The 26,053-nt window shown below is 40.6% G+C and overlaps 10 protein-coding genes and 1 pseudogene across 11 annotated transcripts; 9 read left to right on the top strand and 2 right to left on the bottom strand.

The window, feature by feature from the left end:
• Positions 1 to 7: 7 nt before the first annotated feature.
• Positions 8 to 2,301, top strand: LOC145704158 (solute carrier family 53 member 1-like). Its single transcript, XM_081781596.1, has 9 exons — positions 8 to 214; positions 264 to 426; positions 473 to 571; positions 615 to 805; positions 991 to 1,154; positions 1,205 to 1,411; positions 1,515 to 1,679; positions 1,717 to 1,847; positions 1,971 to 2,301. Exons 1-9 carry the CDS (start codon positions 57 to 59, stop codon positions 2,109 to 2,111), a joined length of 1,419 nt encoding a protein of 472 aa, XP_081637722.1. The 5' UTR covers positions 8 to 56; the 3' UTR covers positions 2,112 to 2,301.
• Positions 2,302 to 2,320: 19 nt separating this feature from the next.
• Positions 2,321 to 3,746, top strand: LOC145704163 (uncharacterized). The gene is made up of 3 exons (XM_081781602.1): positions 2,321 to 2,628; positions 2,718 to 3,148; positions 3,469 to 3,746. The coding sequence occupies exons 1-3, from the start codon at positions 2,451 to 2,453 to the stop codon at positions 3,520 to 3,522; spliced, it is 663 nt and encodes a 220-aa protein (XP_081637728.1). The 5' UTR covers positions 2,321 to 2,450; the 3' UTR covers positions 3,523 to 3,746.
• Positions 3,747 to 3,761: 15 nt separating this feature from the next.
• LOC145701893 (oxysterol-binding protein 2 pseudogene) lies at positions 3,762 to 4,915 on the top strand (annotated as a pseudogene). The gene is made up of 3 exons (XR_014134287.1): positions 3,762 to 3,927; positions 4,236 to 4,628; positions 4,827 to 4,915. The product of XR_014134287.1 is annotated as an oxysterol-binding protein 2 pseudogene (transcript).
• Positions 4,916 to 5,000: 85 nt separating this feature from the next.
• Positions 5,001 to 9,204, top strand: LOC145704159 (oxysterol-binding protein 1-like). The gene is given in 13 exon segments (XM_081781598.1): positions 5,001 to 5,132; positions 5,407 to 5,483; positions 5,624 to 5,710; positions 6,990 to 7,103; positions 7,699 to 7,969; positions 8,089 to 8,181; positions 8,184 to 8,224; positions 8,272 to 8,373; positions 8,421 to 8,544; positions 8,547 to 8,659; positions 8,703 to 8,864; positions 8,907 to 9,020; positions 9,064 to 9,204. Coding segments are annotated over 11 exon segments (1,269 nt in total). The 5' UTR covers positions 5,001 to 5,132; positions 5,407 to 5,483; positions 5,624 to 5,638; the 3' UTR covers positions 9,127 to 9,204.
• A 1,153-nt stretch (positions 9,205 to 10,357) lies between these two features.
• Positions 10,358 to 13,104, bottom strand: LOC145701892 (DNA repair protein Rev1-like). Its single transcript, XM_081779106.1, has 6 exons — positions 12,906 to 13,104; positions 12,244 to 12,856; positions 11,533 to 12,187; positions 10,954 to 11,310; positions 10,513 to 10,906; positions 10,358 to 10,469 (listed from the first exon to the last, which is right to left on the bottom strand). Exons 1-6 carry the CDS (start codon positions 13,038 to 13,040, stop codon positions 10,413 to 10,415), a joined length of 2,211 nt encoding a protein of 736 aa, XP_081635232.1. The 5' UTR covers positions 13,041 to 13,104; the 3' UTR covers positions 10,358 to 10,412.
• Positions 13,105 to 13,216: 112 nt separating this feature from the next.
• On the top strand, positions 13,217 to 16,528 carry LOC145702341 (protein CASP-like). Its single transcript, XM_081779562.1, has 10 exons — positions 13,217 to 13,369; positions 13,626 to 13,792; positions 13,835 to 14,019; positions 14,061 to 14,387; positions 14,445 to 14,632; positions 14,736 to 15,099; positions 15,144 to 15,326; positions 15,380 to 15,479; positions 15,525 to 15,764; positions 16,204 to 16,528. Exons 1-10 carry the CDS (start codon positions 13,255 to 13,257, stop codon positions 16,351 to 16,353), a joined length of 2,019 nt encoding a protein of 672 aa, XP_081635688.1. The 5' UTR covers positions 13,217 to 13,254; the 3' UTR covers positions 16,354 to 16,528.
• A 34-nt stretch (positions 16,529 to 16,562) lies between these two features.
• Positions 16,563 to 17,625, top strand: LOC145701891 (carbonyl reductase [NADPH] 1-like). Its single transcript, XM_081779105.1, has 5 exons — positions 16,563 to 16,670; positions 16,723 to 16,751; positions 16,794 to 17,114; positions 17,211 to 17,355; positions 17,433 to 17,625. Exons 1-5 carry the CDS (start codon positions 16,573 to 16,575, stop codon positions 17,623 to 17,625), a joined length of 786 nt encoding a protein of 261 aa, XP_081635231.1. The 5' UTR covers positions 16,563 to 16,572.
• Positions 17,626 to 17,649: 24 nt separating this feature from the next.
• Positions 17,650 to 19,817, top strand: LOC145702226 (calnexin-like). The gene is made up of 8 exons (XM_081779442.1): positions 17,650 to 17,863; positions 17,905 to 18,372; positions 18,416 to 18,733; positions 18,777 to 18,995; positions 19,038 to 19,194; positions 19,240 to 19,325; positions 19,369 to 19,434; positions 19,481 to 19,817. The coding sequence occupies exons 1-8, from the start codon at positions 17,651 to 17,653 to the stop codon at positions 19,529 to 19,531; spliced, it is 1,578 nt and encodes a 525-aa protein (XP_081635568.1). The 5' UTR covers position 17,650; the 3' UTR covers positions 19,532 to 19,817.
• A 582-nt stretch (positions 19,818 to 20,399) lies between these two features.
• Positions 20,400 to 21,021, top strand: LOC145701890 (meiotic recombination protein SPO11-like). The gene is made up of 2 exons (XM_081779104.1): positions 20,400 to 20,773; positions 20,820 to 21,021. The coding sequence occupies exons 1-2, from the start codon at positions 20,400 to 20,402 to the stop codon at positions 21,019 to 21,021; spliced, it is 576 nt and encodes a 191-aa protein (XP_081635230.1).
• A 941-nt stretch (positions 21,022 to 21,962) lies between these two features.
• Positions 21,963 to 22,452, top strand: LOC145701888 (uncharacterized). The gene is made up of 2 exons (XM_081779103.1): positions 21,963 to 22,106; positions 22,153 to 22,452. Exons 1-2 carry the CDS (start codon positions 21,969 to 21,971, stop codon positions 22,450 to 22,452), a joined length of 438 nt encoding a protein of 145 aa, XP_081635229.1. The 5' UTR covers positions 21,963 to 21,968.
• Positions 22,453 to 22,575: 123 nt separating this feature from the next.
• LOC145701886 (lysosomal thioesterase PPT2-like) lies at positions 22,576 to 24,390 on the bottom strand. Its single transcript, XM_081779100.1, has 6 exons — positions 24,184 to 24,390; positions 23,883 to 24,138; positions 23,744 to 23,810; positions 23,565 to 23,699; positions 23,069 to 23,253; positions 22,576 to 23,028 (listed from the first exon to the last, which is right to left on the bottom strand). The coding sequence occupies exons 2-6, from the start codon at positions 23,993 to 23,995 to the stop codon at positions 22,884 to 22,886; spliced, it is 645 nt and encodes a 214-aa protein (XP_081635226.1). The 5' UTR covers positions 23,996 to 24,138; positions 24,184 to 24,390; the 3' UTR covers positions 22,576 to 22,883.
• Positions 24,391 to 26,053: the final 1,663 nt, after the last annotated feature.

The following is a 26,053-nucleotide window of genomic DNA, read 5'->3' as shown; positions in this document are numbered from 1 at the left end:
TTCTTTTGTATTTCTTGGTGTTTTCAGTGATGCTGGCATTATGACCAGAGTTTCGCATGGGACTGGAGGAAGAGAGTTCGCTTGTCATTCAGAAGATGAGCGATTCCGCAGTAGCTGACCAGCTCCACTCCGGTTCAGCTAGCCTAGATGCCAAAAACACGCTCATACCCATTCTACTTCAATATCTCGTAATTTTCCTGCTCCTTGAATATAGGTAACCGCTAACGCCACAAAGAGAATGCCCAAGACACCAAAATTTTAAGTTTCCGTCGTGGTGTCCACCGCGATTTGCGCTCGATCTCCCGAATTCATTATTTTCTCTGGGTCTCACTCGCCATTTTCGGCGCTTTATTCGTCCTCGACAAAGAACTTGGCCATCCAGATCATGATCCGATTCTTGTTATGCGGCTACTTCGCCCGATTCTGGTAAAAACGACATTTCGTCTTGACTAAAAAATCATTTTACTACTAGCTGCTAACTGTATTTTTCTTTGGCATTGCGGCAAATGTGTATGTCTGGGAAAAGTGCGAAATTCCGTGGCAGGATATGTTCCGAACTGGCGAGAACAAGGTAAATTTACTACCCTTAGAAACCTTCACTTTATTCCCTTCAGTTTGGATTCCGAGAACTGGCAGAAGTAGGGTCTCTTCTTTTATGCCTCTTCTCCGCGACGATATTTTTCCTGCTGCGATCAGATCTTCCCGGCCCTTTCACGACTTTACCTGCGTATCTCCATCCACTGTTACTCTACGGCGGAATTCTGATGCTCCTTTTTTCGCCGCTGCAGCAAGTTTTTCACGAAAGGTACACTTATTGAAATGTGCATTCGAGATGTCTACAGACATTGTTTGGGTAGGTTATCATTAAGAAACCTCTAATGACATCTATTGACATCAATAGACATCTATAGGCATTCATAGAGATCTAGACTCTAGAGACAGTTGTGGTCATCTCCTCAAATAGAGTCGAAAGTCAACCTATTTTTTAAGCCGTTTTTGGTTTATCGGACAAATATTCCGCGTCTTTACTCCTGGATGTCGCCCTGTTGGATTCATGGAATTCTGGCTTGCCGATCAAGCCTGTTCTTTGGTGATTTTATTCGTCGACTGTGAATTTTTAATGTGCTGGTATCTGGTTGATGGGACTGTTTTCGGTAAGATTACCGGAGTTTCATGTGAGTTGATGATTGTTTATTTTAATTAGGGCCGCGGAAAGGAGTAATAGCTCATTGTGGAGACTATTCGTCGATTCGCGCGTTGTTTTCGATCCTTCCAGCAGTAATTCGATTTGTACAATGCATTCGCCGTTTCCAAGACTCCGGCGATTCCTTTCCTCATTTGGTCAACGCGGGCAAGTATTCTACCACGCTTTTGAAAGCAGCCGCCCAGAGAAATTTCAGACTCAAGGAAAGTGGTAGCTTCTTTTACGATAGTCTTTTGGATTTTAAGAAGGTCTTTCAATTAAAAAATTCTCGATTCAAAAATTTTCCTTTGTCTACCAACCTCGCAGCAAGACCATTTCAACTTCCTGGTTTGGGTTGCGGCTGAAACCTTCTCATCCGTTTATTGTCTTTGGTGGGATTTGACCCAAGATTGGGGATTACTCGAAAAGTCGAAGAACGGCTCTCGCCGCCTCCTCCGCAACCGCATCATTTATAAAAGGCCATTCTATCATTTCGGTAAAAAAAGAGAGAAAATGGCAAAAACTCTTTTTAGCGATCGCGCAAGACATGATTTTACGGTTCTCCTGGGCATTCAAATTGGTTGCGCTAAAGATGACCGCCCTTCACAGAGAAGAAACCAACACGATTTTGTCTGTTGCTGAAATTTTCAGAAGAATTGTTTGGGTAAGCTGGCATCCAGGGTTATTCGAGGACATTTTTAGTTATCTTAAGACATCTTAGGACACAAGGGAGCATAATTTATTATTTTTAATAGTTTCTTCTTCTTAAAAATAAAAATCGTTTTAGAATTTCATCCGAATCGAAAACGAGCACATTGGGCGAACGAAAGATCGTTTCCGATCAACCCCAAGAATGATGACGGCACTTCCAAAGAAATTAGACAGCGATTTTGTCGAAAGTTCAGCAGCTTATCGCCAAAAACTATGATTCGGATTCTCATCTATAGAATTTTTCTATTGGCAGGAAATTTCCTGGCTCCCTCTCGCAACTTATCTCCCAAAAACGACAAGCTACTTTTCTGTATCCCCCTAGCCTATCTTCTGTATATGAAGCAAAGAGTTTTGTACAATTATTTATCCTTTTTTAAAACAAATGTTTCAACCGCTTCAAATTGAAAATCGTCAGTTTTTGGCGAATATCGGTGAGGACGGTTTGTCAATAATAATTCAGTAAATTATTGAAGTTCCTTTATTCAAGGTGCAATAACACTAAACCAAAAACACATCTGTCTTTGTTTTCAACGCACTATTCGTTTTAGATGAGAAAATGGGCGGGCGAGTGTCCGTAATCAACAACACGGAAGTGACAATCAAAGTCCAGTTTTGGCAGGTCTCGCCGCTCTATTCGAAGACGCTCAAAAAGGGGGAAACATGGGTCCAGGAGACTGGAGCGGTCCATTTTACAGTCAAGGTCATTGTTCAGGAGAGCGACGACTATTTATTCGGTAAGATAAAGATACATCTCGGGACGTCTTTGCAGAGCAAACGCATCTAACGACATTTTCGGACATTTGAAGCTGATTTTCTTCTTCAGGATCTGACTGCGGAGTTCTCCGAGGAGCAGAGCGAATAGATCCTGCTTCCGAATGGCCTCTGTACGAAAAGATCTTTCACTACTCGTCGACTGGTTGGTATTTCAAGGGCGACAACATTCTCTCCATTTCTGGCGGGCCAGATTTGAAGAGCGCCCATTTCGCCGGAAAACCTCTGTTGATCAGAAAAATTCCCAAGCGATCTCAATCCGTCAGCGACTCCTGCTCTAGCGACCTTCCTTCTCAATTACCGACGAATGGACAGACAGGAAAACAAAAAACGAGCAAGTCGACCAAAAAAGGCAAAGAAGTAAAAAGTTGCTCGCTCAAAGTTAAAAACGAAGACGAAGAAAACAATCTCGTCCGGCAAACTAGCTCGACTAGCACTTCTTCAAATTATTCCGAACAGCCTTCGATGGATGCGATTTTCGAGGTAAAGAAATGAAGAGACAGGTTGTTTGAAATGATATTTATTTAAAATCAGGTTCCATCAAATATTTCGCAGTTTTTTAAAATTTGGTTGCAATAAAAAATAATAGCCATCGCTTATTTTTTAAAAATTAAGCAATGATTCTTCTTCTTCATTCTTGCTTCATTTTATTTCATTTTTTGGCATTCTCAAGTTTCTATTTTCTTCAAATAAAGGGAAGGCGGCTTTACAGCTATTGTCCAACGGCTGAAGGCGATATTTGCTCGGAAAAAATGCCTATGAGGGCGTCGGCCACGGCCAGAAAATTGAGAACTTTTGTTTAGAATATGAAGATGACGGAAGAAGTTTCGCATATTCGAATTCGCAAATCGGACTGAACAAAAAATATCACCCTGTGCGCCTATTCTTTTATTCTATTATTTCACTGTACAGATTTAATTCTTTCCGTTTACTCTATTTCTATTTTCTTCAAGTCTAATTCTACTTGTTCTTTTTTCACTTATAATCAGAACTACACTTTTTAAATTCGTCGAACTCGTAATTTTTCAGTTTATGCTCGTTTCAACCAGTTTAAAAACGCAATAATAAAGAAATTTATCAAAGAAAATTGAGTTTTTTTTTTGCATTTTCGAATTTTAAGATGTCGGATGAGGCGAATCTTAAGGGATGGCTCTTCAAGTGGACCAATTATTTAAAGGGCTATCAGAGGAGGTGGTTTGTTCTTTCAAACGGCTACCTCTCTTATTACAGATCGCAGCAGGAAATGTCCTACACTTGTAGAGGTAAGGGATGAAAAATGAAAGGATCATTGTTCAAGGGAGAATCGTTAAGACTTAGATACTGATGAGGTGATAGTTTTGAAAGAAGGAAAACCTGCGCGTGGTTAGTTATTTGACCGATTTTTTCGTTTCACTTTATCTAAAATTTAAACCTTTGATTCGAAGCGAAATTACACCAAATATTTTATTTGACATAATTTATGAAAATAAAAATAGAAAATTAAGCAAAAATACAGTAATTTTCTATGTATCCTTGTTGATTTCAGTTTTCTTTTTCTGAAGAAAAACTGTCAACTGATATTTTTTCAAAGGGACGATAAATGTTTCTGGGGCGGAAATAAGCTTCGAAGACCGAACTAGTTTCACCGTAACTTCTGGTTCGAACATTTCGTGGCACTTGAAGGCGCAAAGCGAAGTGGAGAGACAGCGCTGGATCCACGGGCTCGAGCTGGCGCGGGCGGGACAGCCGCGCTTCAGCGAGGATCAAACGGACTCGGACTCGGAAGGGGATGACGGGTCATCGCCAGGCGATGGCGCCGACTTGAAGCAAATATCGAATAAGCTCAACGATCTTAAAACTTGCCACGATCTTATCAAAAAACATGCATCTTCTCTTCAACGAGTCATTGCGGATATGGACAAAGACGACGACAAAATTCGGATGTTGCAAGAGAAGACGACGCTTTTCATGATCACTGCCGAGGAAAACGCTTGAAAAATACAAATATTTAAAATGAAATAAAAAAATATTGCGTTGAACATCTTGGGCAATCAACTATTGATGTTATTTTTGAAAACAAGGAAGAAACTATAGTTTTCGAAATTTTCGAATGCTAATTTGCTCAACAGTAAAATTTTATTATTTGTAAATGTTCCTGCTTCCTTGTCAAGCTTTTAACAGGCGATGAATGTAGCTGCAAACGAGTTCGTCAATCTAGCAAAGGCGACGGTTCGCAATATCGATTATTCGCCTTATCTGATTACTGTATAAGGCACTTGTCTACTGACAAACACGAGATTAGTCCCCGCTCTCTTTTCGCGTTTTCTAATTAGCGAGAAGATTTCTCTCTTTGAAAATAAATAAACAAAGTTCAAATTTTAATATTCAATTTCGAACCGTCTCAAGAATTCATCAGAAAATTGGCAAAAAGTTCTCGCTTCAGAGAGAGCCCAAAGATTTCGACTGGAAGAGAATATTGAAGCTTTAGGTATACCCTTACACTATGTTCATATAATGACACCCTTATTTTATGTCATTGGTAAAAATTTCACCGTAAAATTATGTTCAAAGCTCAATTTTTTCTTCCTAAAAAAATTAGGGAGTCACCATGTTAAGTCTTTGATAAATTCTCCTGATCATGAGGTTCTGTTATCTCATAACAGGATGGTCTGAACACGCGGCATCGTAAAAATCGCTGCTCCACGCTTCTCATTTGAGCGTTTTTCTCAGCTTCAAAAAAGTCAACTAAACTAAAAAAATAGCTCTCCAACAAAACGCGCTGGAAAGAGACTCCTCGATCGATAACAACTCAGAATTTACCCATGCCAATGTTATAAAGGTAATTACTTATTGACTTCTCTCGAAAACGGGGAAAGTTTCCCGATTATTTGTATGAATAAATGAATATGGTAATATATCTTCGCTTTCTCTGGCAAAGTTTAAAAGAAGAGTGCTTAATTATTCCTCACTTATCTTTAGAACTACGCCGAGCCAATGTGTGAAAGTGATGATGAGTTCCACGACTGTGAGACCGACGGCGAATCAATAGATGTTCCTGTAGCTACGGTAAGTGAATAGAGAAAAACATAAAAGTGGAAAAGAAGGTCAGAACGGAAGAGGGGTAGATTTTCGATCTATTTGTGTGTTTTATTTGGAGAGATTTTGTTTGTCAACAATTTATTACGTAACTCACCAGCGATTAATAAATGATTATCATCATCATCACCATCAAAAAATTAAAGATCTCAGAGAGAAAATAAGCTTTCAAAAGAGAGTGATTTTATTTCAATTTTTCGTTAATTAGAAATAGACTATTTTGTGTAATTGGGCGGAAATAAAGCAAAGTAAGCTCCGTATTTAAAAATACAAAAGAAAAATTCCTTCAAAACTAAGCTTGTCTCTCTTTCTTTCGTTTTTTCTCGAGTAGTCACTTGTTAAATAATCTGAATGAAGCAGGCCCTATTCATCTTGCCAATTTACCTTTCTATATATCTTTTTTATATTTTCCATTTCGAACAAGGGCACAAGGGCGCGATACGCCTTTCAAAAATACCCGGCCTACCACTTTCTTCCTTGATTTCAAGTCAGAGAAAAATAAAGAAAGAAAATAATACGGACAGCTGTGATCTGGGACGTTTTTTCCGACTCGAGTGTCATCGCGCCATTTTTTGGCGTAATCTTTCGTGTTTTTTGCGATTTTTTTTATTTGCGATTGGTGATTTTCCGTAGAGAATTTTTCTATTTTGGACGTTCTAATTTGAACCAGGTTACTTTTTTTATTTACCAGTGGTTAGCAACAGTGCTGCCTATTATTTCCAAAATGGACGATAAAACCGGACGTCTAATTCCGTATTTTCAAGACTTGCGCCCATGTTTGCGTCATGTGTCTAAATTACTTTAAACTCGAGTTACTGAGGAATCCCCTTAGAGAATCATTTCCCAATCTTCCAAAAAGAGCTAAAATAGAAAAAAAAACTTATCAACAGGTGAAAATCCTTTTTACGAATTTTTACGATTTTCGATGCTCTCTAGTCATTTTTAGCCCCTTTTAGACAGCTTCTGACCGTAAAAATGCTCTTTTTCTTCACAATTATAGCTTTAAATTCGCTTTTTTGGTGATTGCGTCAGAGAAATTCTTGGCACTCTGTTTCGGCATTTAGAAATTCGGCCGTCTGAACTTCAAATATTGTCCTTGGCCTGGGTAAAATTTCAAATTGGCCAGTTCTCTGGGAGATTTTTATGTTTGTCACGTAAAAGCATGCCCGTGGGGAAATAGCAGTTCGAGACCACCGGTTGTCCCTTATATGGTCCCATACCTATTGAAACTGACTGTAAGAGTTTTTAGATGACTGTCGAGACAACAAATAAGGATGGCAAACGCAAGCGGCGCACCACCATTCCGGATAAGCCGGATAAACCACTCAACCTCTGGTCCATAATGCGCTCTTGCATCGGAAAGGTAAACAACTAAAAAGCATAATCCTTTGATCAATCAATTCGAATGCATACAGGTGTATATTTACAATTTTACCAATCAATATTCATTTGCGAGAAAGAAATTTCTTGTTATTCAAATTAAGGGGGTAGAAGCAGCTTTCTCGATTTTGGACTGCAGCTACATAAAAGAAAACATAAGATTTATTTATGTCCACGGAATTTCCTCATAAATGTTCCTAGAAAAAGGGTTGAGCTTAACAAAAATGTGCATGAAATTTGTTTAACTATCAGGGGACTCGAGATATACGTGTTTAAAAATTTGCGAAAATCGTGAATCTCGGAGAGATGAGCTGCTTCTGAGCCCGCTTACTCAAAAATTTGATGACTAAAACAAATTTCAAGGGAGATGCTCCTTGATCTAAGATGTATCTATCTAAACCAGAAGAGAAAATTTGAAAATGTAAGATTCTCTTGACTGTAGCGCCGGTCAAAAATCGCCTTTTTCGGAAAAAAGCTGTTTCTACCCCCTTAAATAATTTATTTTCATTTATAATAATAATAATAGGGCGTATTCTGTAGGCTCAAAAATATAGGTCGATTACATGATATCGATTTAGGACCTTTCAAAAATCCCGATGCCAGTGAACTTCAACGAGCCGCTCTCTATGCTGCAGCGAATCACCGAAGACTTCGAATACCACGACTACCTCGATCGCGCCGCCGCCACGGACTCTGTCGAAGAACAGCTGGCCCTGGTCGCCGCCTTTTCCGTCTCTTCCTACGCATCAACGCTTATCAGAACGACGAAGCCCTTCAATCCGCTGCTCGGAGAGACTTACGAGCTCGACAGAGAGGAGGAAATGGGACTTCGTCTCATTGTCGAACAAGGTAACAATTTTGCCTCATACCTTCGGTATCTGTCGGGGGGTATTCCCAATGTTCTACAAATATTTCAGAAAAGGGTTATATTTCCTTTTCTCCGTATTTTCCACTTATGAATATTTCAGTGTCGCATCATCCCCCAGTCGCCGCCTTCCACGCCATTTCATCGCGGAACGGTGGATGGGAACTCTTCGGCGAAATGATGGTCACGTCCAAGTTCAGGGAAAATACTTGTCAGTCATGCCTCAGGGCTCAATTCACGTAAGCTACGGTTCCCCCCCGATTTACTTATTTATTTCTCCGTGTAGGTCAAATTCCACAAGAACGGCCAGCACTATCACTGGAGCCGAGTCACTACTACAGTTCACAATATCATCGTCGGCAAACTGTGGATCGAGCAAAGCGGAGAGGTGAGTTATCAAAAACATTATTCATAAACTTAATGCACTATTTAAAGTACGATGTGGCGTCTTCAATAACTCCTCACAAATGCACACTCAAATATCATCCCTATTCTTACTTCTCCCGAGAACCAGCGCGCAAAGTCACGGGCACAGTTTTCGACGCCAGTGGAAAGGCTAAAAAGTCATTACTGGAACTTGGGATGACCATCTCGACGTTGCCGATGTTACCAAGATCAAAGACGCGAAGAAAGAAGACTACGAAACTACTCCGTCCAGAAAACTTTGGAAAAAGGTAAACTTCTTTTCCTTGGTTTTAATAATCAACATGATTTTAGTACGCGCTTCCAAAAGGAGCCGAGAAGATGTACCACTTTAGCGAGTTCACGGTGAGCTTGAACGAGATGGAAGAAAACATCGCACCAACCGATTCGAGATTACGAAAAGATCAGCAACTCATGGAAGAAACTTTGTGGGACGAAGCCAATGCTGAGAAACAGGTTCGTTTTTTCCTTTTACTCCATGGCTTATTCGATTTTAAGCGACTTGAGCAAGCTCAGAGAGAAAGGAGGAAAGCTAGAACGAGTCCTTGGGAGCCGGTTTGGTTCAAAGAAGATACCTGTAAAACTTCTGGCCTCAAACTTCATCTTTATAAGGTACATTTTCCATTTGAGTAACTGTCCTTAAATATCCATTCAGGGCGAGTACTGGGAGAAGAAAGAAAAGCAAGATTGGTCAAAGTGCCCTTCAATATTCCAATAAATTTAAATGCTTCAAGACCTGTTCAGTAAAATTCAAAACTCTCTATTTTCTCCTTTTTTTCTCTAAGTTGCCGAAAAATAAAAATGCAAGAAATCTAGTAAAATCACCTCCTTATTCATCATTTCATCCTATGTTCTATTAGTTTTGTCAATTATGATAATATCATCAAATAGTTACAGTAAATCAAAGCAAGAAAAAAAAAAACTATTTTTGTTTCAACAAAGTTTAATCCTCTTTTCTTCAAAACAAATTTGCCTGTTTTACTGGTAGTATCAGTAGTGCTGCTTTAGATTAAAAAATTATATCCCTTCTCTTTTTATACTTGTGACTGTGCATCACGCACTGTAAATAGACACTATTCACTATTGTAGAGATCATCAAGCTCTACTTGAATTAAGGATATAGCCTGTAAAATTCAACTTTCGTAGCGGCTAAACGCAAGGTCGGATCTTTTCATTACAAGTACAATCCTACCTAAAAATGGACGGAGAATTCAATTTTGGTACTTTTTTAAAAATTTTCACTTGAATTTTTCTCTCTAGAGCGATTTGAAATCTTACGATCGCGATTCCTCGAAAATTTTTCACTAAATCGGTCGAGTTTTTTCGATAGGTAGGTTCTTTAGACCTTTATCTACAAAATTGACGGTTTAGTTTTCTCTAAGTCCGAAAGAAACCGATTTTACAGCCATTTCCATGAGGCTAACTCAGCGCGCAGAAGCTATGAAAAGCGCTGCGCTCGGTGCTCGCTCTCTCGCCTCCTCTTTTCCGGGAGAGCGTGCGTGTTTTTGCGAGCGCTCTGATTGGCTACACGCGATAAAGCGCGCACGGAAGAAAAGCAAGAGCAAGAAAGAGGATAATACTAGAATGAAAATTTGATCGAGTTTGAGAATTTTATTCCCTCAATTTTCTAGCTTAGCATGATAACAACAGAGAACACGGTTTAGTTTTAGCGAATTAATGGAAAAATTTTGAGAAATCGCGATCGTAAGATTTCAAGTCGCTCTAGAGAGAAAAATTTAGGTGAAAATTTTAAAAAATATACCAGAATTGAGTTTTTCGTGCATTTTTAGGTAGGATTGCTTTTGAAATGAAAAAGATCCGACCTCGCGTTTAGCCGCTACGAAAGTTGAATTTTACAGGCTATATCCTTAAATTATACAACTTGTGGCTTGTGCAATAAATTTATTGATTATTTGATTTCAATAAAATAAGAGTTTTAAACTGCTTCTGTTTTAATCAATTTATTTCTGTGATAAATATTTTTTGTTCTGTTTTGGCAGTGGGTCATTGAAAGTGGATTCTGGCCAGTTGAATTTTCGAAAAGTTCTCCCAATCTCTCGGCTAAAAATAAGAGCTAGAAAAAACTCCTTTAGTAAGAATTCACCTTTAGCATTCGCGCAGCAAGAGCTGGAATTTTCGCTTGAATCAAGCAGAATTCAGCCAAGTCCCTTCTCTCAATATCTAACAACAGTCCAATGAAATCTTTCACAAAGTCAAGATAGATGTCCAAAACGAAACACTCTTGGATAGACTTCTTTAGCTGGAATTTTATCGCTTCTCTCTTTTCAAAGGAGTCCATGTTTCGAAATCGCCGCATTCGAGATTCCAAGTGGTCCATGGATGCGTGATGAGTTCTGTGCCAAGATTGGGGGAGAAAATCGTCGAGATTTGTGACCATTCCTTCGGCGGTTTTTCGCTTCAAAACATTTTTTTCGACCTTTTCTACGGTGAATGACATTCTGATCCCTCGCCAGTCATAAAGAGGAACACAAAATGAGCTGAAACCAAATGATAATGATTTTGAGTTCGTATCAATTTGCCAAACCTGAGCATACTTTTGGCCACCTCGACAACAGTTGGTACGTTCAAACTGATCACATCCTTCGTCGACGTCTGCGATTCACAATATCCCATTCCTCCGTATTTAATCGGTTCAAAGTCAGCCTCTTTTGCCCTGTAATTGAGTTTGACCGTCAACTTCGTTCCCTCGACCTTGTACTTGTTCATTTTTCCAATAATGTAGTGCGTAAGGGCTGTTAAAAACTCCTCGGCCATGATCCAGTTGCGGAATCGAATTCCGTAGTTGATATCGGAGCCGATGGTTTTTGGGTACTTTTCATATTCGAGCTGTTCTTTTAACTCGCCTCGGCAAGAGGACAGAATTTGCTTGATATGGTTTGGCCTGAAATATGCTCTATAATTTATAGACTATAAATTTTGAGTTCATCACTTCAGTGAATCAAGTCTTCTTTATTGTTATTTGTATTAATTATAGAGCCCAAAACCCAAAATTAGCGTCAGCTAAAAGATCCCGCGGAATCTTCGCTACATCGGAGCACATAATCGGGTCGCGAAAAGGAATATCATTTTTGATCAGTATTTCTCCAATTTTCTTCAGTGTCTGTCCCCCATCTGTGGAACATCGATAAATGGAGTGTTCTCCATCAATTCCGTTATTTCAAATCCATCCGAAATCTCGTAAATTCCATTTGGTTTAGCTTTCTTTGTCGCCATTCTAGCGAGCATTCTGGAGGGCCCGAGACCGATGGAAACGTTTATTCCAGTTTTATCTTTGAATTTTTGCTTCACCTCTGCGGCTATTTCTTTCGTAGCCTTGTTTGACTTGTAAACGAGTTTGGTTAAATCCATGTAGAGTTCATCGCAACTGATGGCTTCGATAAAAGGCGTGAAGTTGGCACAAGTGGCGTAGAGAATTTCGGAGACTTTCTTGCAGTCCTCAAGTTGATAGTCCAAAACGACAAGTTCTGGGCAGATCTTCAGCGCCTGGCCAAGGTACATGTCAGCCTTGATCCCTAAAGCGCGCGCCTCGTAGCTGCAAGAAGCGATTTCAGAGAAGCTTTCACCAGCTTCGACTTTGTGTCCTCCATGGCCGATTCGATGTGTTTCTAGCAAATCGTTCTTTTCAACTTCTTCGGCGACTTTCTGCTTCTTTGAAGGATTTTTATTGCCATAAGAAGCAGTTGTTCCATGGCAGATCGCAATTGGTCGCCCTCGGAGCTCAGGTTGATCAAGAATTGCGACAGAGACGAAGAAGGAATCTCATTTTTGATGATCAAATAAAGTTGAACAAACTAAAGAGAGAACAGTTTATCACCAGTTCCTATATCAATATGCGCGATAAACTGTCCCATCTTCTCTCCCTCCATTAGCGGCGGCCTTGTCAACTCCGCCACCAAATGATGCAGCTCCGCCTTCCACGCGCTCAACCAATGAAGCCTCGATTTCTTGTAATACTCTCCAATGCTCTTCCTCGGGTGCGTATAATCCTCCCAGCTTTTCGGCAACTTTCGCTCTTTTAGAAACTCTTGAAGCTCTTCCGAAAGCGCCATTCGCTGTTCTTCAGAATATCCACTCCGCTCGTAGATTTTTTCGTCGACAAAGTTGGGAGACGATAGTTTTCCAATGAATCTAGCATTCATTTTTTCTTCCTTCGTCGTGAACAAATTTCCCGATTGATCTTTCCAAAGTCGGTATTTCTTCCAATCGACGAGTTTTCCCGCTTTGAGACAGTCGGTGATAAACTTTGGCTTCACAATTTGGTGGTGGTGGAGAAGTCGGAGCATTTTTCCGCGAGGGAGGGTCTCGACGAGTTCAAAATCGGTTTTCGGCGTTTTGACGAGGTCGAGAATTCCACCATTTTTGAGGAAAATCTGCTTCAGTTGGCTTTGCGGCGGATCAGTCAATCCATTTACCCAAAATCGAAGACCCTTGAAATTTTTGGTGTTTCTTCGATTCTGATTGGTTGAAAGAAGGTACCTGAAAGAGATTTCCTGCGTCTTTTGGGACTTGTTTCAGCCACTGGTCATCCAATTTCCGCAATCGCTCTTCCCAGTACTCCCCGAATCCGCCCCATCCATTCACATCTCTGATGTCCCTGTTGATCCTCGTCATACTGTAATTCTCCAAGGAGTAAAGAAAAACGTCAATTAAAAAATATGAGCCACGTCGCCGAGTCTCCGCCAATGACTTTCTCGTATTGAATATTTTTCATTGACTCGGCCTCTTTTTCCGCGCTGAACTCGTACTACGTGCTTGAAAATTAGAAAAGTTTAAAGAATGAAAGTTTATTATAGATTGATCAGATCAAGAGAAATCGTTGATAATTATGTCGGTCTCAATTGCTGCGATGGCGGCGACTTGGAGAAACGTCAAGTTGTCCGAGTTGCAGTCAGAAATGGACGAAAAGGCAACAGATTTAGCTGCCAAGAGCTCCGAATCAGGTAATTTTGTGTTCTTTCTTGTTAAAATGGTAATATTATTAACTTTTTAATGATAATCTTTAAAAAGTTTCAAGAAGTTGTAACCTTTTTGATTGGGGACGTTTTTTTCATGATATCAGGAAGTAAATATGCTTTTCATTTAATTTTCATGTTGTATGGATTTCTATGGGTTACTTAAATGGATCAACTTTCTCTCGATAGCGCTTCAAATACCAACTTGTCCACATTAGGTTCGATTCTTATCAAATGTCTTCAGATCTTTCCCGCAAGAAACTTATCGGCGCCTCAAAAACCTTCAAAAAAGAATCTCCGGAAGAAGCCCGCAAAGCCGCTGCTCCCCTTCTCAAACTCTTCCAAGGCGAAGTTGATGCTTTATCAAAACGATCAAAGGCCGCAGAAACCGCCTTTTTGAACATTTACAAGGTACAAATTTGCTTTTATTGAATTTAAATTGATTTTTACCAGCGAATAATCGAACTCGCGGATCCTCTGCCCGCTTTGGAGGCTGCTGAGCTCAATTTGAAGAAGCTACAGAAAGCGAAGGATATTGAAGTCGAAAATCAGAAGCTGAAGGACACCATCAATGGATACAAGAAGGATTTTGCGGAAATGAAGGGACACGAAATCACAATTCAAAAACTTAATCAAAAGTAAGAGACGCATATATCTGCTCGTCTTATTAAGTTTTTAGAATAAAAGAGCTGGAATCCGAAAACGAAAACAGCGTGTCTCAATGCATCGACGAGAAAGAAAAGGAACTGCAAAGTCTTTTCTCGGAGAAAGAAAGGGAGCTGCTCGAGACGCAACAAATGGTCGCGGGGAAGCTCGGACAAACGGAACAAAGAGCCGCCCTTACTCAGCAAAAACTCGAATCGCTCCAAAACGAGCTGTTGGAAATCAGGGCCAAGTATGAAGAAGAGCGACAGGCGAAAACGGAAGAACTCGACATGCTCGAATCTGACCTTGAAAGAGCGACGCACAGGGCGGAAACGGCGGAGAAAGAAGCTGATCAACTCAGGTTTGAAAAATCGATTCCGAAAAAGGATTGAAATTAACCTTGGTTCTTCCCAATTAGAGAAAAGCTGTCATCCGCCGCGCCTGCGTTTGACTCATCCGACAATTCCGACTTGGCGGCAAATATTGCTGGTTTGGAAGCTGAATTGAGCAGAAAAGAGCGAGAGATCAACCACTTGAGCACGGAGTTTTCAGCTGCCACGGAAAAATCGCAAGTCGTTGTTGCTCAACTCAACCGACAACTTGAAGGTAAGCAGAAAGCTTCTTAACTCTTCCTGATTGGCTGAAAATCCCGATAGAACCACAGTTTAACCTAAAACCTGGAATGCTGCCCATTCCTATTATTTTTAAGCTTTGACGGAAAAAAACGAAAAACTCAACGATGAAAAAACCTCGCTAGAATCCGCATTGGTCGATCAAAAAGACTTCATCGCTCTCAAGAAAGAACTTGACATTTTGAAATCAACGCAATTCGCCGGCGAGGACGAGCAAAAGATCGAATCACAATCGCTTGAGACTCTTTTGCTTTCGCAAAATCGAGGTCTTCAAACGGAAAATTCGCAGTTGAGAAAGGAGAATATTTCCATAACGAATGATCTCAAGCAGAGTGGATCGGATGTTCAGGCGTTGAGGGGACAGGTCCAGAATCAAGAGGCGTTGATTGAGAAATTGGAGAAGGACTTGCTCATGGTGAATGCTCTTCCTTCAGCTTACAGGTAGAAAGATATCATCTTTTACTGATTTGAAAAAATACCCTTAGAACAACAGGGGACGGACAATCCTCTCCACCAAACGCCCAGGCGGATTTCCTCGCAGATGCGGTGAAAGAAGTCGCCCAAAAAAGCACGGCCCTGCTGAGCGACCAACTTCTGCCTAACGCTGCGAGCAAGCACTCGGATTCTTCCCTTCTTACAATTGTTCAGTCTCAGCGCGAACGATTCCGGTAAATTATTTATAACGAAAAAAATGAATGCACCTAACACATTGCGATTATAGTCTACGTGTGCAAGACCTCGAGCATGAGAACATGATGCAAACACAATCGATACAGTCGCTCACACAAGAGATTGAACAAATGAGATTGGACAACGTCAAAGTAATTTTTATCAAAAATGTTTTCCGTCTATTTTCGCATTTTTAGCTTTACGAGAAAATCAAATTCCTGCAAAACTACCGCCCAAGTTCAAACAGCAGCGGCTCCAGCAACTATCCAAATACTTTCAACGATGACGAAGCCGGACGCAAATACGCGGGTCAATACGAAAATCAGCTCGACCCTTTTGCAAAATTTTCAAAATCGGAGAAACAAAGAAAGTATGCTTCGCTCTCGCCAATTGACAAGTTTTCGCTCAACATGGGGCAGTTTATTCTTGGCAACAAAGTAAGTTCTTTATGCTCCTTTTTTCCTCATTTGAAAACCTTACTTTAAGGGGGTAGAAACAGCTTTTCTCTGAAAAAGGCGATTTTTGACCGGCGCTACAGACAAGAGAATCTTACATTTTCAAATTTTCTCTTCAGGTTAAGATAGATACATCTTAGATCTAGGAACATCTCCCTTAAAATTTGTTTTAGTCATCAATTTTTCGAGTGAGCGGGCTCGGAAGCAACTCTTCTCTCCGAAATTTTCGATTTTCGCAAATTTTCAAACACGAATATCTCGAGTCATATGATAGTTAATCAAATTTCATTAACAGTTTTGTGAAGCTCAACCCCTTTTCTAGGAACATTTATGAGGAATTTCCGTTTACATAAATATATCATATGTTTTCTATTATGTAGCTACAGTCCAAAATCGAGAAAGCTGTTTCTACCCCCTTAAGATGGCGAGGACATTTGTATTTATTTATACAGTCATTATCCATTGTCTTCTGTATCTAATTCTCTACAAATTCGGAAACACGACAGATTGCAAGCACCATCTTGCCGAGCTTTGCTACGAGCAATTTGGCGATTCTCGCCATCCCAATTAATTGAAAGACGATTCAGAACTCTTCCTTGATTTCAAGAATTCAAGTTCCTTCTTATCCAATTCAAAAGAAAACCACATTTGTGCAATCAAAAGAAAACACAGCCCACAGTTCCTTTTGCTCCTTCGTTATTTACACCGGGTGTCACTCCACTATACTTTCTGTACTTATTCTTCAACCCTCTTTTTTGTTTACTTTACGCTTCCTTTTAAGGCTGAGAAAATGAAGGTCGCCCTAGTGACTGGAGGAAATCGCGGAATTGGGAAAGAAATTGTCAGAAAACTCGCTTTGGGAGGCTTCAAAGTCATTTTAACTTCTCGGTAGGTCAATATTTTTCTAGAGCAATTTTTGAAACTGACATTTCGTCTCTAGAAACCTGGAAAAGGGAAGAAAAGCAAAAGGTTAGTCCTCAATCGAGAAACTGCTTTCTCAAAAAAATGCAGTCGAGCTGGGCAGTCTTTCCAACATCGACGTCCTCCAGCTCGACTTACAATGCTCGACTTCCATCACGAATTTGAGAGAAAAAGTAGCGAAGGAATACGGGCAGCTGGACGTGCTGGTTCAAAATGCGGCGATAAGCGGCGGTGGAAATGTCAAACGCGACTTCGTTGAGGATATGTTGAAGACTAACTTTTGGGGACCTTCGTGTTTGATGAAGGAGTTTTACGAGCTCATGGCGGATTCTTCCAGAGTCGTGTTTATGAGCTCCATGGTGTCGATGAGGACGCTAACAAATGCCCGACACCCATTGGTTCACGAAATCGGTAAACTGTCACATGCCATGGCGAAAATAGGGACAATAGAACAAGACAAACGCATTTTAGCCTTCTTCATTGATTTCAATTAATTTCACTTTTTAGGTCAAAACAACATCTTTCTAACGGAAGAGAGACTAGAACAACTTGCCCAGTCCTACATCGACAACTACGAAAGTGACAAAAATCTGCCAAGAAGTTGCTACGGCGTTTCGAAGATTCTCATAAATGCTCTGGCTCGTGTTTACGCGTGAGTAGTTCTAGACTACCTGTAGATAATACCAGCCTCCGCTTTTCTTTTTTTAATTATTCGTTATTTCAATTTAGAGAAAAGGCTAAGAAAGAGGACTCGCGTAAAATTCTCGTTAATGCTTGCTGCCCTGGATTTGTGGCGACTGAGATGAATAAAGGGAACCCGAATGCGAAGAAAACGCCGGAAGAAGGAGCTCAATTGCCGTTTTTTCTAGCTACATTGCCAGAGGACTCTTCTCTGTCTGGAGCATACCTTTCTGATGCATAAGTTTTATACATGTGCTCGTTTTAGAATGAAATTGCTGAAAACAGCGTTGATCGCCGGCTCTTGCCTGGCCGACGAAAGCGGCTACCAGACCCCTGTGCCAGAAGGCTCGGTGCATTTTTATGAGTCCTTTGACTCCGCTGACGCTATCGATGGCTGGACCCGCTCTGACAACGAAAAGTACGCTGGTGGAAAATGGGCTGTCGAAGCTCTAGCTAAAGAAGCTCTTGAAGGAGATCAAGTAAAGAAAGCATCCTTGGTTCAGTTTTTAATGTTTTCTAGGGCCTCGTTATCAAAAAGAAAGCCGCCCACCACGCTCTTGCAAACTACCTTGACAAGCCATTCAACTTCGAGTCGAACTTCGTTGCCCAATATGAAGTTGCCTTCCAGAACGGAATCGAATGCGGTGGTGGCTACATGAAGCTTCTCTCTCAATCGGACGACGATTTAGTTAATTTCGACGACAAAACTCCTTTCACGATCATGTTTGGTCCAGACAAGTGCGGCGCCGATTACAAGCTCCACTTCATCTTCCGCTACAAAAATCCCGTCACTGGTGAAATCACTGAACGCTCTCCGTCGAAAAAGGCGGACAGCAGCGATCTTCAAAAGAAGTACACCGATAACAAGCCTCATGTTTACCGATTGGAAGTCAACACCGATAATACTTTCGCTATCTCCATCGATAACAAGGTGGTTATGTCTGGAAATCTTCTTGATGATATCTCCCCGCCAATAATTCCACCAAAGGTAAGCACTTCCAAAAAATGACAAAATATAGAGGATTATTTAGGAAATCAATGACCCTGAGGACTCGAAGCCCGAAAGCTGGGACGAGCGAGAACGAATCGCCGATCCCGAGGCAGTGAAGCCAGAAGACTGGGATGAAACTGCACCAGCTAAGATTCCTGATGAAAATGCTGTGAAGCCCGATGGCTGGCTCGATGATGAAGAAGCGCTTATTCCTGATCCTGATAGCGTGATGCCCGACGATTGGGACGAAGAAATGGACGGCGAATGGGAAGCACCGCTAATTGAAAACGAACTTTGCAAAAGTGCTCCTGGCTGTGGAGCCTGGCTCCGACCGGAAATCAATAATCCAGCTTACAAGGTAACCAACAGTCCGAATTTCTCCATGAAAACACTTTTAAAAGGGTAAATGGAAAGCGCCAATGATCGACAACCCCGATTACGATGGCAAGTGGGCGCCACGTAAGATTCCCAACCCAGAGTATTTCGAAGACGCTACCCCCTATAAAATGACTCCAATTGGCGCTATTGGTCTCGAACTCTGGACTTTGTCCGACGATATCTACTTCGACAACATTTACATTGGAAACAACGCTGACGCCGCTCGAGCGCTCGTTGAACAGGTTTGTAGAAAGAGAAAATGAGTTCTGTTGACATTTTTGTAGACCTGGGCTTTGCGAAAGAAGCAGAACAGCAACGTTCTCACTCCCTTCGTCGAAGCAACTGAAGGTCGACCATGGCTCTGGGCTGTTTACGTCATGGCCGTTATCATTCCAGTCTTTGGACTGATCATCTACTTCTGCTGCAGCGGCGAATCTAAAGGTAAATTGCTCAATAAAGCGATCAAATGTTGATTTTAATGTATAGAAGACGAAGTTGCTCGAAAGAAAAAGACTGATGAGCCAACTGAAGACGACCCACACGATTCTGATGCCGAGAAATCCGATGCTGAGGTAGATTCTGTTTTCAATTTCCTCTTTCTACGTGTGTTTATAGGAAAAGGAGATTGAGCAAAGCTCTGAAGATGAGGAACCTCGACTTGAAGGAGATGATGAGCCAACTGTAAGTTTTCTTCCTTGATTTCATCATTTCATCTTTATATTTTTAGGAGCAAGGTGATGCTAAAGAAGCCGCACCAGGCGAAGAAGACTCAAAGTAATTAGAATTATGCCCGTTCAAAGAGGAAATCTCCTTCTGCTATTGCAAACTTGCTACTCAAAACTCCTTTACCCCATTATGCGGTACAATAGGTGGATTTTGCCTCTTTAGGATTATCGAGTTTACTGCCCCGACTTCGGCCTTATTCCACAAACTATTTTATTCGTCATCTTCTTTTTGAATTTCGACTTTTAGAAAAAAAATAAAAAAAAGCTTACTTTAATTTTTTGACTTTTGATATTATCAACCCTCTATTTTGATATTCGTTTATCTGTTTCATTCTTCAATTGATAAAAAAATTCTAAAATAGTAGCCAGAAATCTTGTAGAATCACAAAAACACTCACACAACCAGAGCCCTTCAAGCTACTACCAACTTGTCTTCATTTATCTGTCTGGCTCTTCTTTTCCTCTTTGTCTTTTTATTTGAATAAAGTGTTGAGTCAAGATAAAACTCTAACCTGAATTGAATTCAGGGGTGTGTATCAGTCAAGTCATGAATTCATTGCAACGAAAAGTACTCTTCCCCAAGCATTACTATCACCTTGAGTTTATACTCGTGCGCATGACAGAGAGCATAAAAAGTCAGCAGGACTTCCAGCCCCGAGTAGAAGTAAATATGCCCAACAAAAGTCGAAGGAGCGAGTATTTTAATAGGCAGGATTCATATCGAATGTCAGTCCTCTCAGACAGATTTCTTTCGCTCTATACAGTAGGGATCACAGTGCACAGGTTGATCAGAGAGGGAGCCAGCTCGACGAAACGAGGACTTTATTACATGCATCCTGGATTGTTTCAAGATCAAAGAGTTGTTGATACTGCTGTAGGAAAGGCTTTAAAACTCCTCTCTGCGTCTCTTCATTTATTTTTATGCCTCTAAAAGATGAGCTAGCGTATATCCTCTCCGTCGCTCGTCCTGAGCTACGCCTCCATCAAGCTGCAAAGGGTGAAGCTCAGGGACATCTCCACCTCCCCGGCTGCAATTTTGCCTCCGAACAAGGAGGGCAAATACCACCTGATATCTCGGACATAAATTTGAATGAGGTGCAACTTCCACAGTTCGTCCTTGTTTTGGAGAAATTCGCAATCTACCAGCGACTTGTAGAAGAAAGATTCAGCGCGACCAGGGATTGTCTTCTTGTCACAGGAAGAGGACAACCTGATAGAGCCACTCGTGCACTTTTAGCCAGGCTTGATCAATGGAATGTGCCTTGTTTTCTTCTTGTCGATGGAGATCCTTGCGGGTAAAAAAGGAAAGAGAGAGAGCGTTTTGAAGATTTCTTCTTTTAGGTTGGATATCTACCTCACTTATCGTGTTGGATCTTGGCAGCTCGTCCATGAGCAGGACATCATTGTCCGAGGGCTGATTCTTGCTGGAATCAGACCGAATCAAATCAAAAGCCGCTTCAACTTCCCCAGAGATGTTCGTCTCCCTTTGAATCAATCAGACAGATCTCGCATTTCCACCATGCGAAATAAAATTCTAGCCTAGGTTCAACAAATCGAAATCCGATGCCCGGAAAACCCGATATCGGATCGGATATTTATCGGGTTTTGTCGGGTTTTTTTTCACCCTACAAAACCCGATCCTGAAAATTTCAAAACCCGACGTAGGATCGGGTTTTTGTCGGAATTTCGTCGGGTTTTTCTTGCCTTTTCAGCCAATCACAGTCGGTCTAAATAGCCTCCCTTGCCCTTTTTTACTCAAAATGCACATTCACATTAATCTTACCAAAGATAATCTTCTGTCAATTGAGAGAATGAAATTCGGCGAGGAATTTCAGAGAACGCCTGAGCTTGAAGGCTTTAGTACTCCAACTATTTTCAACCATGTTGGAACGTTGGGACCGGGCAAGTCGGGCAAGAATCGGGCGGGCGGGCAAATCGGGCGGCGCAGGGCTAGATTTTACGAGGTTAAAATCGGGCAAAGTCGGACAATCGGGCAAAATTCGGCGCCGGGGAAAATAGTCGGCCCTGTTTTCAACCCCATGGGTTATTTGAGGTCATGTGACCTCGGCAAGGCCTAACCCCCTAAACTGCAACTCAGCAATGTCTAAGCTTTCTAAACATATAAACAGGGGTGGGATTATTTATTCTATATTCTACCGTATTCGACCAGGCGTTTTTATCGTACTAGGAGATGCACAATGGGAAAATGTACAAAAATCTAAATATTATTATAAATGATCCTCGAAAATTGTTGAAAAAATCCGCTCAAGATGAGTTTTTGACCTTCTTTTCACTTCATTTTTTTTAATTTTTGCTTGTAGGAAACCCGACAAAAATCCGACAAAAAACCCGATAAAAACCCGATTTCCGACCCGACAAAAACCCGATAAAATCCAACAAAACCCGATCCGATTTTTCCGACCTACTAAAAACCCGATAAAACCCGATCTTGGTTTCGGGCGATTTTGTTGAACCTAGATTCTAGCGACGATGGGGATCCAAACAATTGAAGAATTCAACAATGATACGATGAAGCAATATTGGGATATTGTGATGTTTTACCACGAGCTTGCTGTCATGGAGGAGCTTGAGTATAAAGTCGAACTTGAAGCTCTTGAATCTATCGAGGTATTTTTTCATTGCAAAAGAGTTTTTCAAAAATTGTTATTTTCAGAATGGAGTTTACCGAGGAACATATCTTTCAAACTTCTTCATCCCCGAATACGTCGAAAGTCGCGTGATCGACCACCAACGTAGAGTCCCAGTTGCCGCTTTGTCGCAGGAGCAAAATCAAGTCGTTATCGAAGAACTGCCAGACGACAATTACGATCTTCGATTAAATGACAGCGCTGTCGGATCGAGTTACAGCGAGACCCAGAGCTTGCCGGAAAGAAATCCATCACAGCTGTCTCACTTCTCCGGCTACTACTCCCAGTATTCTGACTCTTATCATTCTCAACACTACTTCAAATAAACTTTTTTTTCCTATTTTTCATAATCAGCTCTTCTTTCCATTAAAAAAGAAACTATTTTGAATACTTTATAACCAATTAGTAATCTGTTATAAGAAAACCTAGAACTCACGTTTCAGAACTCAACTTGGACTTTTCATGTTATGTAAGGGGCTTAATTATGGTATAAACAGACTCCTAATCGATCCTATTAGGAGTTTTATTCGAAATTACGGCAGTCATAACAATTGTCCGTTAGCTATCTTTCTCAATTTGTGCAGGATCATTCATCCACTCAAAAGCAGGTCGGTCTTGTCGAAGATATGGCCAGATAAAATTGTCGAAGACGGTTTCATTCCTTATCCACTAGTAAAGGGCTCAAAGTGATAACCTCTCGGACTTGTTCAATTTTAACCAGGAAAGATAAAATTGCACTTTGGTGGTTTTTCGCGACTCAAGAGCCCAGTTTCTGGTGGTGATTTACGCCGTCTTGAACGTGTCTTTTCCAGCGACCTTTTTCTTCGAGAGTTTTTAGGCCGAAAATATTGCGTTTGTAAAAGTCGAATGTTGATACATCTGCGATTTCCGTGGAGTTTTCTCTTTGAATTCGTTATTGAGAGGATTATTAAAATCACTTACCGAAAGTTTATAAATTGTGACGACTGCCAAGGTTCAATAACTCCATCATTTGGCCCACCAATCGTAACTAGCTGCCTCAGTCGACTTTTTTTGTGGTTCGGCAATTTTAAGAATGTCCCATATTTACGTAAAGCCGGATAGCGGCAATTTCTGTATGCAAGCAATTTTAAATTCTTGAGGCGTAACTTTTTGCATCGCCAAAACAGAGCAGGTCACGCATAGAACTCATGATGCACCCCTTTTCAGCTTTGTTCCACGTTTTCTTGAAAACAATTTCTAAAAAAATAGAACCAGTTCCTGAAATTATCAGCCCAAACAGGATCGATGGGCGTTTTCTACGGAGGGGTGAAAAGTGAAAATTGAGAAGGGCGAGGGAAGGAGCTGATTGATTTGATTCTCAGATTAGATATTCAAGCCCAGAAGAAAAAATAATTAATTTCCCGAGTAAATAGTATTAAGAAAGCAAAGAAGAGAAAGTCCTTTTCACCCCGGGTCACTGAGTTTCGCCGTTGTACACAGCCAAGTATTCAGAAGCAGCCGCGTATTCATCCAGGTGATAGGGGTCGCGCCAGTAATTCGCGATGGAAAGTGATTGTCCACGTTTTCGGTACAAATATTTATACAAATTGAACTAAAACATTCTTACTTTCTTTTTAATAAGGGTTAAGTGATTACTTTGTTGACTTTTATGTACTTTTTGCGGAGATAGTCGGTTTCGCCGAATTGACCGTTCAGGGGGCTTTTTCAAGGGTTATCCTTTGTTCGTTTGTCAGGAAAAGATAAAGAGTTGTTGAACAATTAAAAACCCTAGCTTGAGATGGCGATAAACGTGTGCACATTGTGTTGATTTGACTGGAGCACGCAGCGAGCTGAAATTAAGGGTCCACACTTAGGATTGAGGAAAACAAACAGTTGTTTGAAAATCATTCAGGACCCATTCCTATCAGTCCGCCTTGGCTAAAAGCGACGACGTTGATTCCATCCGGATACTGTTCGGAAAGCTTTAAGAACTCCTTTGTATAAGCAAGATGTTGTTTGGGCAGATTTTGGAAAGAAGACGCGCCGTTGAACTGGGGAGAAAATATTTAGAGGGTGCTTGAAACGATAAGTCTTACCACATCTGCATAGTGGATAATTGTACCAGGCGCTCGCTGCTCTACAAAACCGCGGAAGTCGTTGAAGTCGTGGGAATGTTCCTTTTACAAGAATGCCGAACTTCAGGTTAAAATAGACCTTCAATATTTTATCTTTCAAATTATGGGAAAAATTATTTATTTCTCGAAACTCGAAACATCATTTCAAATGATAAAAATAAATAATCCTTGAAATTTAGATTCAAAATAAAGTTGGCTTTCTTTTAACGCCATTTCATAATGACTTCAAATTGAATTTATATTCAAGACTGTTCCGCTAGTACACGTTCGTTTTTAATTTCGAACTCTTGACTTGAGGCCGTGGAAGATAAATATCGGCCGTGCAGCTCTGGTCAGCTCTATAATCACAAAAATTCCAAGCCACATTTTTTGCAAAAGCTATCTCTGGTCACGAATTCCCAAAATTTCCCGATTTTTACGTACTCCGTTACGCAACATTACCGGACAATGCGATTTCAGGGATTTAACGCTCACAATGGGGTTGAAAGAAACCTAAAAAGAAAATTTTAGGCAACGTGTTTACCTAGCATCAACCCAGTCACCCGCCGAGCTAGGAAACAATGATAAGCGTCAAACAAAAAGATAAATTTTTCTGAAGTGCTGAATCAGCACTGCTCCAGTACAAACTAAATTGCCGGCGAATTGACGCAAAATTTTAAATAACGTTTCTTTTTAGGCATTTTGAAGTTGAAATTGATACAAAATAAGAATTCAAAGTCTTAATTGATTGAATACAGAAAAACTTTTTGAAAGTTTTTATTGAATTGAATGACTCAATTATTTGCTTTGAATAAATAGCGCTTCGCTTGATTCAGGAACGGTCGGATATAAGGAAGGTTCCTCGGAAAAATGATAGAAATTGGACGACATCGAATCCAATATAAAGAGAATCGATCAAAGGTTTGTTAAAAATGTTGGATTGGTAGAAGAATGCTCTGAATGTCACGGGTAAAGTGTGATATTAACGCTTTTCGTTGATGAAATTCGCGGTTGATCCTTACCTGGACCAAATCCTTACCTGGACCAAATCCTTACCTGGACCATTTTCCTTACCTGGACCAAAATCAAAAATGGCAAAAAGAATCTCTCGAACATGTTATTTTTGTTTTTATTCCTAAAAAATTGTCTTTCTAGCGAGATTCGGCGACATTCAGCGAGATTCGGCGACATTCGGCGACATTGCTAGTATCGCCCTTATTTTACAACTTGGTTTCTGTCGGCCATGACACTTAAAACATGCATTTTGGAAGCAAAAAAATTTGGACAATTCCGGAGATTTGATACTTCCGGATATTTAGTCCGTTTTGCCTGTATCTATCAGTTTGAGTCCAAAAATAACATTTAAAAAATTTTCAAAATTCAAAAAAATTTCTCAGAGGGGGGTCGACTACAATTTTTTTAAGTCACGTTTTCGGATTTTTTACTTTGAAAAAAAAATCTTTTTGACTTTCCTTACCTGGACCATTTCCTTACGTGGACCAAAATCCTTACCTGGACCATTTTTGATTTTGGTCCAGGTAAGGATCAACCGAAATTCGCTAGGTTTACAAAATTGATGAGCCAACCCTTCGAAGCTCCAACGACTTGTGAAATCTGTTGGAGCTCTTCCGACTCACTCGCGTTGCCAATCACGAAAACAGATGCAAAATTTTCCTGTCCGAAAGGAAACTGCGATACTTCGTTGACTTTTGATGAGTTCTTTGACACTTCTTGCTGTCAAGAACTGTTCGACAAGCTTCGACAATTTCAAACTGAACTAGAAGTCACTTATCGCAAAAAACAAAAATGCGAACGTTTGGTCAAAGAAGCGAAAGAAAATCTCAAAAAATGT

The sequence above is a fragment of the Oikopleura dioica genome, chromosome PAR (genome assembly GCF_907165135.1).
Source record: "Oikopleura dioica chromosome PAR, OKI2018_I68_1.0, whole genome shotgun sequence".
Classification (NCBI taxonomy): Eukaryota; Metazoa; Chordata; class Appendicularia; order Copelata; family Oikopleuridae; genus Oikopleura; species Oikopleura dioica.
Note: the sequence above shows the minus strand (reverse complement) of the source record. Positions and strands in the feature narration are given on the sequence as shown.

Coding starts and splice junctions, on each gene's coding strand:
- LOC145701890 (XM_081779104.1), top strand. CDS start 20,400: ATGCCTCTAAAAGATGAGCTAGCGTATATCCTCTCCGTCGCTCGTCCT. Junction 20,774..20,819: donor GTCGATGGAGATCCTTGCGG/GTAAAAAAGGAA, acceptor TTCTTCTTTTAG/GTTGGATATCTACCTCACTT.
- LOC145701886 (XM_081779100.1), bottom strand. CDS start 23,995: ATGATTTTCAAACAACTGTTTGTTTTCCTCAATCCTAAGTGTGGACCC. Junction 23,254..23,564: donor TGTACAACGGCGAAACTCAG/TGACCCGGGGTG, acceptor CGATGCAAAAAG/TTACGCCTCAAGAATTTAAA. Junction 23,029..23,068: donor TCACAATTTATAAACTTTCG/GTAAGTGATTTT, acceptor ACGAATTCAAAG/AGAAAACTCCACGGAAATCG.
- LOC145704158 (XM_081781596.1), top strand. CDS start 57: ATGGGACTGGAGGAAGAGAGTTCGCTTGTCATTCAGAAGATGAGCGAT. Junction 215..263: donor TTCCTGCTCCTTGAATATAG/GTAACCGCTAAC, acceptor CAAAATTTTAAG/TTTCCGTCGTGGTGTCCACC. Junction 1,412..1,514: donor AAATTTCAGACTCAAGGAAA/GTGGTAGCTTCT, acceptor CCTCGCAGCAAG/ACCATTTCAACTTCCTGGTT.
- LOC145701892 (XM_081779106.1), bottom strand. CDS start 13,040: ATGACGAGGATCAACAGGGACATCAGAGATGTGAATGGATGGGGCGGA. Junction 12,857..12,905: donor ACGCAGGAAATCTCTTTCAG/GTACCTTCTTTC, acceptor AAAAATTTCAAG/GGTCTTCGATTTTGGGTAAA. Junction 10,907..10,953: donor GTGGCCAAAAGTATGCTCAG/GTTTGGCAAATT, acceptor ATTTGGTTTCAG/CTCATTTTGTGTTCCTCTTT.
- LOC145701891 (XM_081779105.1), top strand. CDS start 16,573: ATGAAGGTCGCCCTAGTGACTGGAGGAAATCGCGGAATTGGGAAAGAA. Junction 16,671..16,722: donor AAAGTCATTTTAACTTCTCG/GTAGGTCAATAT, acceptor TTTCGTCTCTAG/AAACCTGGAAAAGGGAAGAA. Junction 16,752..16,793: donor AAAGGGAAGAAAAGCAAAAG/GTTAGTCCTCAA, acceptor AAAAAAATGCAG/TCGAGCTGGGCAGTCTTTCC.
- LOC145701888 (XM_081779103.1), top strand. CDS start 21,969: ATGGGGATCCAAACAATTGAAGAATTCAACAATGATACGATGAAGCAA. Junction 22,107..22,152: donor AAGCTCTTGAATCTATCGAG/GTATTTTTTCAT, acceptor TGTTATTTTCAG/AATGGAGTTTACCGAGGAAC.
- LOC145702226 (XM_081779442.1), top strand. CDS start 17,651: ATGAAATTGCTGAAAACAGCGTTGATCGCCGGCTCTTGCCTGGCCGAC. Junction 18,373..18,415: donor CGCCAATAATTCCACCAAAG/GTAAGCACTTCC, acceptor AGGATTATTTAG/GAAATCAATGACCCTGAGGA. Junction 18,734..18,776: donor TCAATAATCCAGCTTACAAG/GTAACCAACAGT, acceptor CACTTTTAAAAG/GGTAAATGGAAAGCGCCAAT.
- LOC145704163 (XM_081781602.1), top strand. CDS start 2,451: ATGGGCGGGCGAGTGTCCGTAATCAACAACACGGAAGTGACAATCAAA. Junction 2,629..2,717: donor GAGCGACGACTATTTATTCG/GTAAGATAAAGA, acceptor TTTCTTCTTCAG/GATCTGACTGCGGAGTTCTC. Junction 3,149..3,468: donor CGATGGATGCGATTTTCGAG/GTAAAGAAATGA, acceptor ACTTTTGTTTAG/AATATGAAGATGACGGAAGA.
- LOC145702341 (XM_081779562.1), top strand. CDS start 13,255: ATGTCGGTCTCAATTGCTGCGATGGCGGCGACTTGGAGAAACGTCAAG. Junction 13,370..13,625: donor TGCCAAGAGCTCCGAATCAG/GTAATTTTGTGT, acceptor AAATGTCTTCAG/ATCTTTCCCGCAAGAAACTT. Junction 15,100..15,143: donor GCTCTTCCTTCAGCTTACAG/GTAGAAAGATAT, acceptor AAATACCCTTAG/AACAACAGGGGACGGACAAT.